The 12302-nt window shown below is 42.3% G+C and overlaps 1 protein-coding gene across 1 annotated transcript; it reads right to left on the reverse strand.

Moving 5' to 3' along the window:
* Nucleotides 1-4184: 4184 nt before the first annotated feature.
* Nucleotides 4185-11917, reverse strand: LOC124118102 (E3 ubiquitin-protein ligase TRIM33-like). The gene is made up of 4 exons (XM_046480176.2): nt 11823-11917; nt 6980-9761; nt 5893-5967; nt 4185-5740 (listed from the first exon to the last, which is right to left on the reverse strand). Exons 2-4 carry the CDS (start codon nt 9717-9719, stop codon nt 5088-5090), a joined length of 3468 nt encoding a protein of 1155 aa, XP_046336132.2. The 5' UTR covers nt 9720-9761; nt 11823-11917; the 3' UTR covers nt 4185-5087.
* Nucleotides 11918-12302: the final 385 nt, after the last annotated feature.

Raw genomic sequence — 12302 nt, forward strand, 5'->3', positions numbered from 1 at the left:
TACAGCTCAATTAGGGTTACATACTGAAATTACGTATCTGTAGCAGAATATGTTTTCACTGGGGATTCCGGGTCAGAAAAGGTCCCCAGCAACCTGTGCTTGATGGATCGGTGGGTCAGGGTCGGTAACTTGAAATTGTTGTCATTGTACCCCTTTGGCATGGAACGTTGATCTAATTTTTAAGTTGTTCATAATATCAATCATCTGGTCAGGAGTATCTCCAGGTCCCTGAAGTGAAGAATGAAGTCGGGTGAAGAAGGCAAACGTGGTATTTTATGGCACTTCGGTCATTATATTGATGAAAATGTCATGTCGAAATGTTTGTTATCAACAAAGTGTAGCCGTATTCGGCTACGTTTTGAAAGGCAAGTAAACTGAAACAAATGATTGATATTTTGTTGCGAATATCAGTTTTCCTAGATACATTTGGTCAATTTCCGAGACGATTTGGTTTGTCATTTTGTATCGTTTGTTTTAGGCTATTTCCGTTGTTCAACCTGAAGTTTGTCATGCATTTGTGATTAATTTTGCCCTAAAGAATTAAAATCTGCACAGTTGCTATTTTGAGTTTACTTTGCCTTTAAGCAAACACCTCGTGAAGAAAAACATTCGGAAAATTGAAAACAACAAAATCTAAGAAAAATGTTCCAAAATGCTTTGTCCTCGAAAAAGAAATCAATTTTGTATTTAGGAAAACTTGGGACATTTTTGAGAGGGAAGGCTATAAATATCTTTTTTAACCAAAGCAGATACGAGCTTCCGTACTGTTATAATCGTTACACGAATGACGACGATGACGACGACAACGAATATGATGATGATAAAGCAATCATGTGTGTGCGTGTTTGAAAGACCTGTAAACGCATTTACACACACACAAAAAAAATAAATAAATAGGCCAGGAATGTCAAAGCAACTAACTCCCCACAGATGTATCATCTAACGTGTTTCCATAATTAAACCAGCATTAAATTTACCGAAATGCCACTTTATAATTGTCCCAGATCGTGGTATCAGAACCAAACGCGTTGCTCAAAGTGAAAATTGAAACAACAACATCTAAGAAAAATGTTCCCAATTTCTTTCAGTCCTCGAAAAGGAAATCAAATTCGTATTTAAGAAAAATTGGGAAATTATTGAGAGGGAAGGCTATACTTGTGTTTTTTTCACCAATGCAAATAGGAGCTTCCGTTCTGTTATAATCGTTACATGAATGACGACGACGACGACGACGACGACGATGATGATAAAGCAGTCATTGACTGTTTGAAGGACTTGCAAACGCATTTACAAATAATAGAAGGCGATACAAACCAAGTCTATTCATGCAGCTATAAAGCTCATTCACAAGGCTCTCCAACTCATTTTCTCCAATTTCTGACAAAACCTCAATACAAAACTCAGTGTTGCCTGTAAATAAAATAATGCGGAATATATGTTTGAGATTGAAAGGGTATATAGTGTGTTAAATACAGTTTGCAGGAATCGTGTGACCATGTGCTAATATTTATAGTAGTAACAACAACAATAATTGTTGTATTTATAGTAAAATATATTTAAGCTAAGTTGTTATTTTCAAGATTCTGTATATAAAACAAATGCCTTGAAACTTCCAATCATAATAAGAAAAGTGACAATAAAAATAACTTTTTCAAAATCTACGAGACTGAGTGGGATTCGAACTTGCACTTGCAGATTGTTTGGAAGCATTGTGGAGAGACAGGTAAAATGACGCGAAAGAGGGCCGAGGATTGCGTCAGTGGACGATACCTCACAGGACTGGGAACCCGTGCTCCTCTTCTTCTTGCGGCAATCGTTGTACCTAGATAAATGTATTTACACATCAAATATCGACTTTCGAAGTATCCACACGACTACGCCTCGCCCGACACACAGCGATGAAATAAAGCCCGTAGTTCTTATCAGTCTCTTGCGCAATCAACTATCATTCAGACAAGCTCGGTAGTTTCCGTAGCGCCTCATCGAGGGCTATGACATTGTATTCGGTATTTTTCTGTAACATGCTGGCTTGAGATGAACTCATGCAAGCGTAAGACTGACTGGTGTGATCTTGTAATCGACATCAACGTTGAGTAGTGTATTGTGTTAGCGTGAGGTTTACCGACGTATGCGGTAATCCTTCCGTGACGTCACTGTGAACTTTGTGTACCTAGTACTTGTTGTGGGTGATATTGGTGTTACACTGTTTGAACAAGGAGTGAGTGTTGTTGAACGCTGCCTTGAACAGAATTCCAGTTATATCACGGCGTGTCAGCTTAATGTGGAAGGAAAGCCCGAAGTGATGCAGGTCTCAGACGTTTACTACTCTGGTGAAACCCACACCTTTGTTTAAATTAAAAATAGCTCCTTGTACATAACTGTTTGTTTGTTTGTTTGTTGTTTAACGACACTCTCAGCAATATTCCAGCCATATGACGGCGGTCTGTAAATGAGTATGGACCTGACAATCCAGTGATTGACATCATGAGCATTGATCTCATGCAATTGGGATGCGATGATACGCATCAACCAAGTCAGCGGGCCTGACCACCCGATCCCGTTATAGTCGCCTCTTACTACAAGAATGGGTTGCTGAAGACCAATTCTAACCCGGAATATTTGAGGGACTTGTACAAAACTAAACCAAGGAAGTTATGCTGAGTTGTGTTGAAGTGTGGACTTATGCAAGGTTTATGTTGAGAGATGTTGAGTCATGATGAGTGATGTCGAGTTGTGTTGTGCTGACTAAAGCTGAGTTGTGTTGAGTTATGTTGAGGTATGTTGAGTTTTATGAGTGAGTGAAATGTGTGGTGTCAGAGCTGTTATAGGGCAAGTAAAGTCTGACATATCAACTTTGCAGATTTTAATACTTTAGGACATACTTAATCACAAATGATTGACCAAATTCAATGTGAAAATCGGGAATAGTGTAAAAAGGACGATAAAAATGACACGCGAAATCGTCCCTAAAACGAAAAATGTCCCGCTTCCTGGAGGTTAAAACGGGTTCCCGCTGCTTGACGCGCTGGGCAATTTCAACGATCGGCCGGCGCCCAGTCTGCCTGGTGGTTTATTAGGGGTATTCCTATTGCTATGGGTACAAATTCACCCGAGCATGGTGATATGTAAGACAATAGGGTTGTCCCGGTGTGGACGCTAGATACATGGGGAAAATGTGCGGAGCCCGTTCCTTGGCCCCGTTCCACAAAGCAATTGTAGCGCTAAGACGATCTTAACTCCCATACTTTAACATAGACTTACGGTAGTCTTAGCGCTAAGACGATCTTAACTCCCATACTTTAACATAGACTTACGGTAGACTTAGCGCTAAGACGATCGTAACTCCGATACTTTAACATAGACTTACGGTAGTCTTAGCGCTAAGACGATCGTAACTCCCATACTTTAACATAGACTTACGGTAGTCTTAGCGCTAAGATAGCTTTGTGGAACGGGGCCCTGGCTGCCGTTGTACAAAACAACCTAAGACGGTCGTAAGTCTATGTTAATGCATGGGGGTTACGATCACCTTAGCACTAAGATCGCTTTGTACAACGACGCCCTGGTGTACCCCGGAAAGTGCCGGAATGTTAATAAGAGGCATAAAACCAACCTCACTCAGTCACACAACAAATTTCGATGGTAAACCGACCATTTATATATTTGTTTCTCGATGCTATCCATGCAGTGTATTTGCTAACTTATCCACATTAAAATTGTACATTAGAAAATGAGAATCCGTTTAAACATAAAATGACCATGTGTCATGTCAAATAAACGATTTTAATAAGGGTTTAGTGGTATTTCTTCATTTCTAGTTCATATTTGTGTGAGTAAGTGAGTATGGTTTTACGCCGCTTTTAGCACTATCCTAGCAATATCACGGCGGGGGACACCAGAAATGGTCTTCACACATTGTAATGGGGAATCGAACTCGGGTTTTTGGCGTGACGAGCGAACACTTTAACCAGTAGGCTACCCGACCGCCCCTCTCATATTTGTGTGAGTTTAGTCTTTGTCCTAACCTCACCCGGGCCCACGTTGACGCGGGTGGAGAAGGCTGACATGAGTGAGTTAATGAGTTGAGTTTTACTCCGCCTTGATATGTATTTCAGTTGTGTTACCATGTTTCACATATCATATATTTTTAACATAAGCATTCTTCTGTTTTCTACAACCTTTATTTAAACAGAATCAGAGTCGACACTTTAAAATAAATGTAACATCTCCAGTAATGCAGACAATGCAAATAAACTACATGTTTCATGATATTATTACATAAACTGAACTAAATATTGCCAACTACTAATGTTTGACAACACCTACTATTTGAAAACAACAAAATTTCCTCTCACTAAAGTGGAACCCTTCAAAGAAAAAGTACCTACGACCCTTTCAGATGAGGTGTTCATCGTATGGTATTCCCCATGGAGACATGCCCACAATATTCTCAACACATATATAGCAACACAAATATCTGGTTACTTATCACCGAGCGTGAAACATAACATACGAGTGAGTGAGTGAGTGAGTGAGTATGGTTTTACGCCGCTTTTAGGAATATTCCAGCAATATAACGACGGGGGACACCAGCAATGGGCTTCACACATGTCGGGAATCGAACCTGGGTCTTCGGCGTGACGAGCTAACGCTTTAACCACTGGGCTACCCGACCGCCCCCATAACATACGAAAACGTCTCACATAACATGACAAAGTCGTCATTTTGTATTCATTCCTCTGATCAATTGGTCACTATTATACTCTATGTAGGTGGGATAAGCTATTAAAATGTTATTGTTATTGTAGTAACAGAATGGAATCTTCAGTTAAACTAGTTCTAATCCCAAAATGGAATAAAAATAAATCTTCATTTCTACAAATTCGAATCCGCGACTTCCAAAATATTTTCCCCATCAATGACCGTTGTGGCTAATCTATTATTAAATTAACTGACAAAACGTACAAGACCTACGAAAATATTAAATATAACTTTAGTTGCAAATGAACGTCACCCATCTACAATCGCTGCTTTAAATCCGACTAATAGTGAACAGAGTACAGGCGAGTTAATCACACCACATCACATCACATCACTTCATCTGACATCGACATCTTCATCGCCTTCAGGAAGAGTCGAGTATCAAGTCTTCCCAGCTGCAAGACATCGCCGGAAATACAGTTTATGCTTACATCAGCGTTGCCATAGTTACAAGCACCCCAGACCGGAAGCAGAAACATTCCAAAATCAACTCTAGGGACGACAGAGAACGAGTCGTCACGCTCAAGGTCAAAGATCACAAGCCTGTGAAGCTGACTGTTCAAGAGGATACCAAACTTGAAGGACATCGTTTGTGCAATCTTGTGTCCCTTTACAGGACTGTGATCGAAGATTTCCCCACCTCCCCACACACTCTTGCTAAGGGTCTTCAGCTCTGGACTATACGAGATGGATATTCCCCAGGCCTGAACCTGCCCCTCCATGATGTGAGTCGCGTCAATAACCGCCCGCGAAGCCAATCCGACTTCAAACACGATCGTCCTGGCCTCAGCTTTCCTCCTCAAGACGGCTTCTATCCATATCTCCATGTAGGCGAAACCTTCAAAGTCTATGGGGAAGCCCGAGACTGATCCTCTGTAGTTGCGGACTCCCATGTCCCTGGCGGACTGGGCAAGGGCTGACATGTTGGCGGTGTCGCTGTCGCTGAACTGACGGTCAACAGCATCGTCCATGTTGGGACCTGAAGCAGAACATTACCATTAGATGATACGACTGTTTGATACTGTAGTTAAGAAAAGTTTCTGTTTCACTTCTATCTGAAATAACGCGTTTCAGAGACATCTTAGGCATGTAGAGATACTAAGGTAGAGTTACGTGGATATTGTTACTCACATAGAACTATATAGTCGTGTGTGATCTTCATGTCTGTCATCTCAGTGACAAATATAACTGCGTCTCGGGAAACATCTGGAATAGAAAATGATGGTGGAATATTTAAACAAATGGTTATGAATCCTAATCATCATCATCGCCATACTCATGACCCCAGTCAAAAGCCTCAACCTCATGATCCCAATCAATCAATAGCCTCATCCTCATGACCCCAATCAAAAGCCTCATCCTCATGATCCCAATCAATCAAAAGCCTCAACCTCATGATCCCAATCAATCAATAGCCTCATCCTCATGACCCCAATCAAAAGCCTCATCCTCATGATCCCAATCAATCAAAAGCCTCAACCTCATGATCCCAATCAATCAATAGCTTTGTTCTCACGATCCCAATCAATAGCCTCATCCTCATGACCCCAATCAAAAGCCTCATCCTCATGATCCCAATCAAGCAATAGCCCCATCCTCATGATCCCAATCAATCAAAAGCCTCATCCTCATGATCCCAATCAATCAATAGCCTCATCCTCATGATCACAATCAATCAAAAGCCTCATCCTCATGATCACAATCAATCAATAACCCCATCCTCATTATCCCAATCAATCAAAAGCCTCATCCTCATGATCCCAATCAATCCAAAGCCTCATCCTGGTGACCCCAATCAATCAATAGCCTCATCCTCATGACCCCATTTAAAAGCCTCATCCTCATGATCCCAATCAATCAATAGCCTCATCCTCATTTTCCCAATTAATAGCCTTATCCTCATGATCCCAAACAATAGCAGGCTTTCTTGCAACACATTTGTATGTGCGCAAATCATTCTACCATATTTTACTGATGCAAAAATCAGTAAAACCTAATAATCGTCCATGGGGACCTTGCCTAGACTGAAGTTTGGATCGGTAAGACTCATTGTACCTTGACGACCTGGGATGTTGCTAATAATGTCAACCACTGTTTTTACCCATATGTTTTATTTACTTGATGTCCAACATGCGGTGTAACAGCACACTGTGGTGTTTCAAACTACAGAAAAGTTTGGTAAATACTCTAACGGCACAATCTAATAATTATTACTTACCAATCAGACCACAAGCCTCAAGTTGCATACCTCCAGGTAGTCGCTGTCCCTTGAAGTCAATAGGAAGATTATAAATACCTCTATCCTCTGAGGAACATATTATTCTTGACAGGACGCCATTGTACTGAGAAGGGATAATTTCTAACTCTTGAACATCACCTGAGGGAGACTCCAGATGACCGATAATGTCGCCTGGAGAAACATCTATTGGTACAAGCTTGTCATCTAGCACCTGAATTCTCCCGATTTCTGTACAAGTGCCAGTCACCATGTTGATCAACATCACCACTGTTGTGATTTTGTTGTTGTCTGAAGGTTCCTCTTTAGGAGTATCTATGTCAGGCCTGTTTGTAGCCAAGGGTTCGTCTTTGCGGGTATCTTCATCAGGCTTGGTTCCAGCCATTGGTTCATCTTTAGGAACATCTTTATCAGGGTTTGTCGTGTCTTCAACCGGAGGCTGTGCTGTGTTGTCAGGTTGGTCTGGTATTGGCTCTGATTGGGATGGTGCATTGACCTCGTCCTTCACTGGTTGCTCTCTGTTCTCTGGAGCTACTGTTGGGATTTGTTTAGTGGGGTCTAAAGTGGGGTCTCTTGGTTTTCCTTGGTGTCCTTTGTGTAGCTGAGGCATAGATGGGTCTCGTGGTAGTACATGCCAAGGGAATTGATACTCCAGGGGTCTTTCATTATATGGTACAGGGCTGAAAGGTCTTGTTGTGTCGTGTGGGCCTTCTTCGGAGGGGACGTTGCCAGGACGCGTGTCTGGATACATGTTCTCTTTCTCATCAGGGCTCAGGGTAGGAGACTGTCCGGAGAGACTCTGAGGGGGAGTTTGGAGGTTTGTGTCTGGGGGTGTTGAACCTCTGTTGTCATTCATCGGTGGTTGAGAGTGCTGGGACTCCTGTGTCAGAGGAACTATTGGTTCCTCTTTGTAAGGTGGCTTGACAGGCACTGCATCACGAGTGCCATCCCTCAAAGACAGTGGTGCTCCATCACTGCTACCACTTGCTGGTGCTTCCGAGTACTGTGGCCTTTGTGTCTGGGGCACTATTGTCTCATCTCTGTAAGGTGACCTGGAAGGGATTGGTTCCTCTTTGTAAGGTGGCTTGACAGGCACTTCATCACGAGTTCCATCCCTCAAAGACAATGGTGCTCCATCACTGCTACGACTTGCTGGTGCTTCCGAGAACTGTGGCGTTTGTGTCTGGGGCACTATTGTCTCATCTCTGTAAGGTGACCTGGAAGGGATTGATTCCTCTTTGTAAGGTGGACTGACAGGCACTGCATCACAACCCTCATCCCTCAATGACATTGGTGCTCTATCACGGCTACCACTTATTGGTGCTTCCGAGTACTGTGGGCTTTGTGTCCGGGGCATTATTGTGTCGTCTCTGTAAGCTGAACTGGTAGGGAGCGAATCCCTGCTTCCACAACCTGGTGACATGGACTGTGGCCCCCAGCTATCGTTCATCAGAGGTTCCGAATAATAGGGGTTTTCAACAAATGGTTCATCTCTGTATGATAGACGCCTTTGTCTGCCTTCCGTGCTTTGAGGCCCAGCTGGACCATAGGGATCATTTTCTCTCAGACGCGGGTCATTCCTTTTCATTCCTCCTTGTATCGTAGGTTCAACGTAGTGGGGATTTATGGATGGATCAGAGCCCTGATTTCTGTCCCTGTTTCTCCCGCGTCCTTGGCCATCTGTCATTCTCGGATCAGGGTATGGAGACTTTGCTGGTGGTATCTGATCATAATTTCGATGCATTTCGCCACATATTGGCTTCATATTCCTACCTGCATAGGGACTATTGACGTCTTTGCCAGACTTGATGTCTATAACACGTCCAAAGTACCACAGCTTGTTCATGAGATCCTGGATGTTGGGAGAAAGGAACAGGAGCTTTCCAGTGCCACTGGTGAGGTGACCATTCTTCAGGATCTGATAGTGCAACAGGTTCAGGTCACCATCTGGAAGATTTCGAGGAATATCCGATTTGAAGGTTATTTCTCCTTTCCGACCCCTTTTCTTGAGAAGAAAATCCGAAATTTCGATCTGTCGGCTCCTCACTGCAGCTCTCAACTTTGCAAATGCATCCCTAATTTCCCTTTTCGGATTCTGGTTAGAGGTAGCATAAGGGCCATATCGTTGTGTCTGTGCAATTCGTCTAGCGAGCCGCTCGGAAAGTATTTGAAGGTTGCTTCTCTCCTTTCCAAAAGCATCTTCAATATCTTCCAAAGAGTGCTGCTGCTGGCCTCTCCTCACACAGTAGAGACATACCAACTGGTCTTGGCAAAAGAACAACAGTGGGTAATCAGGGTGCTTTCCGCAGCGGAGTTTTGTGTTCCAATCTGACACTGCAACTCTTCCGAGGTCGCGGATGGACAGACATTTGTGTTTGGTGGTTGTCTGCACTTTACTGTGCGCCATCTGACAATCCTCACAGAGAAGATGCAGGCACTCCAAGCAGAAGATTGAGGCCAGTTTGCCATCATTCTTGTTTGTACACAACAGTCGGTCTGGACATCTCCGTGCCAAGGTGACCATCAACTCATTCTTACGAACAGGATCATCCTTGATAGTGTTCCTTTGAAACCGTTTTCGGTTACATTTGCCGCAGTCTACACTCTGCCCAGATGTTCCCTCACACCTATCGCAGATTCCATGCAGACACGGCAGCACCCTGGGTACCTTCCTGTCAATTCCAAAATGGTCTTGGCACCCAGTGCAGTACAAGTGATTCATGGTGTTGATGGAAGTGGTCAGGGATTAGGTTGATTTTCCCATCTGAAGAAATATGTCAAATGCATGTATGGTTTATAATGGGTTAAATTTGATAAAATATACAAGTTAGAGGTGTCACACATGGGATTCAAACACTTAAACTGATCTGCTATATTTGGTAAATGAGTAATAGTGTTTACAGAAACGTATCACAGAATTTGTACCGAAAATAGGTACTACCTATCCATGAAGTCGAAAATACCAATTTCTGTTTAACATTTCTTTGTACGTATGTATAACAGTGAATGGATTACTAAACATTATCGTCCCGTGATGATTCCGGGTTAGAATTGATCTTCAGCAAGCCATGCTTGTCGTTTGAGGCGACTAACGGGATCGGGTAGTCAGGCTCGCTGACTTGGTTGATGCGTATCATCGCATCCCAATTGCGTGAGATCGATGCTCATGATGTCAATCCCTGGATTGTTTGGTCCATACTCCATACTTTACAGACGACCGTCATATGGCTGGAATATTGCTGAATGCGGCGTTAAACAACAAACAAACAAACATTATCAGTTACGCAATGTTTACAGAGTAGTAGTTAACAATGTTTATACATCTTTGATTGTAAGTATTGACTTAATCCTACGATAACAAGAAAAACACACTTTATACTGATATGATAGAACGACAGACTATTACAGTTCAGTAAGGGTTATAATGCAATTACATATCTGTCACGCAATATGTTTTCCCTAGGCATTACGGGTTAGAAAAGGTCCACCGAAAACTTTGCTTGGCGTAAGAGACGACTAAATGGAACGGTTGGTCAAAATCGGCGACCTGGCTGATTGCGTGTCATCGTAACCAGTCGACGGATCGTGATGTTGCTAATAATGTCAGTCACTGGCGTGTCAGGCCCAGATTCGGTTTAGGCCGTCGCCATATGGTTCGTATATTGCTGGGTGCGGCGGTAAACAACAAACAAACACAGTGTATGTGTTAGGGTGTGAACGATTATGGGCTTGGGAAACTGAAGCTTGATTATAGTGAAGACACCAGCTAAATTACATTTATGAACCCAAATTATTTTAAGGGTTATGAGGAATAACTATTTCCAGTGTGTTATAATATACATCATGACTGTTAAGATCAATCAATTAAAGAAAATAAGCTTTAAAACTGGATGTCCACTCGTTGAAATGACACCTGCCAAAGATTTGTTTTTACTTATGGGAGGGGCGGTCGGGTAGCCTAGTGGTTAAAGCGTTCGCTCGTCACGCGGAAGACCCGGGTTCGATTCCCGACATGGGTACAATGTGTGAAGCCCATTTTTGGTGTCCCCCGCCGTGATATTGCTGTAATATTGCTAAAAGCGGCGTAAAACCATACTAACTCACTCACTCACTTCTACTGATGGGGTAGGGCATGATTTCCCTTTTGGCGAACACCTGGTGTCATCAAGGATTTTCAGTGATCCATTCATATTATTTTCACCTTTATTTTGTCTTTTACGTCCAATGGAATCTGTTAGAGTGGATAATCGAAACCGGTTATCCCGTTTATTATTATAGATTATTATTAAGCTATACCGACAATAATATTGAATCACTTTTATATTATTATCTGTACAAAATATTCGATTTTCTGGGCCACATTCGAATATTTACGAACCGCCATCATATAGCTCGAATATTGCTTAGAGCGGTTTTAAGCAACAAACACACAATGTAAAAGGATGATACGGTTGATTTCTAGGTTGACACAGCTCAAATTCTTAATCTCTCTACTATTGACGGGACACATCCCAGAAAGTACATATTATTTCACATAACTATAAAGTACATATACATGTATATTGATGTCAGATGCACGGGACGAAGGAAACAAAAGGCTCTTGTTTCTGTTTCTGGGCATTCAGGACATTGACAATATAACCTGACCATGAGCACGCGCGTGGTCATTTGTAAGCCACACCTGTACGAAACCACACCACCGTGTTACACGACAAACCCGTTGGATCCCAGTGTAAATGAGTCATTTGGTTTCAACTGTCGACGACACTTAAAACATTGTACAAATGTGTTTAGCTAAACATAAAGAACAAGAAATAGCATTTACCTTTCCAATTCCACACACCATCCAGCGAAAGTGATGTGGCTTCAAATGTGTAGTCTTAAATCTCACTTTATGATGTAGACTGATCCGATGCAATATCATCTTCACATAGGCTTATCTCATAAACGCCACAATGAGTTATCGTCCTTTTTCCATTGTCATGACATTTAACGTACAGGCAATGAAATTCAGTCTATTATTCAACCCTCATTCACCGCCATTCTTTACGATGCATGGATTTATAAAGCCATGTATTGATGAATGGGTTATCTGAAATATTAACAGCCCCTGAATGTGTTAATGTTTAATGATTTCATCGAATGCCGAGTTATGAGGTGGTACATGCTATGTGGGCGACTGTCTTCAACCAGTACACGCCAGCTGTTGTGCCACTACCTTCAGCCTAACTTGTCAATAACCGGCCAACCAGGTCGACCGTGGAGATACCTACCTCATACCTACTCAGTAAAATGTTATTGATTG

The sequence above is a fragment of the Haliotis rufescens genome, unplaced genomic scaffold (assembly GCF_023055435.1).
Source record: "Haliotis rufescens isolate VD_foot unplaced genomic scaffold, xgHalRufe1.0.p SCAF_9, whole genome shotgun sequence".
In the NCBI taxonomy this organism is placed as follows: Eukaryota; Metazoa; Mollusca; class Gastropoda; order Lepetellida; family Haliotidae; genus Haliotis; species Haliotis rufescens.

Excerpts from the sequence above, each read along its gene's own strand:
- LOC124118102 (XM_046480176.2), bottom strand. The coding sequence starts at position 9,719 with ATGAATCACTTGTACTGCACTGGGTGCCAAGACCATTTTGGAATTGAC. Across the intron at positions 5,968-6,979 it reads TGAGGCTTGTGGTCTGATTG|ATGTTTCCCGAGACGCAGTT; the intron begins GTAAGTAATAAT and ends TTTCTATTCCAG. Across the intron at positions 5,741-5,892 it reads ACACGACTATATAGTTCTAT|GTCCCAACATGGACGATGCT; the intron begins GTGAGTAACAAT and ends GTTCTGCTTCAG.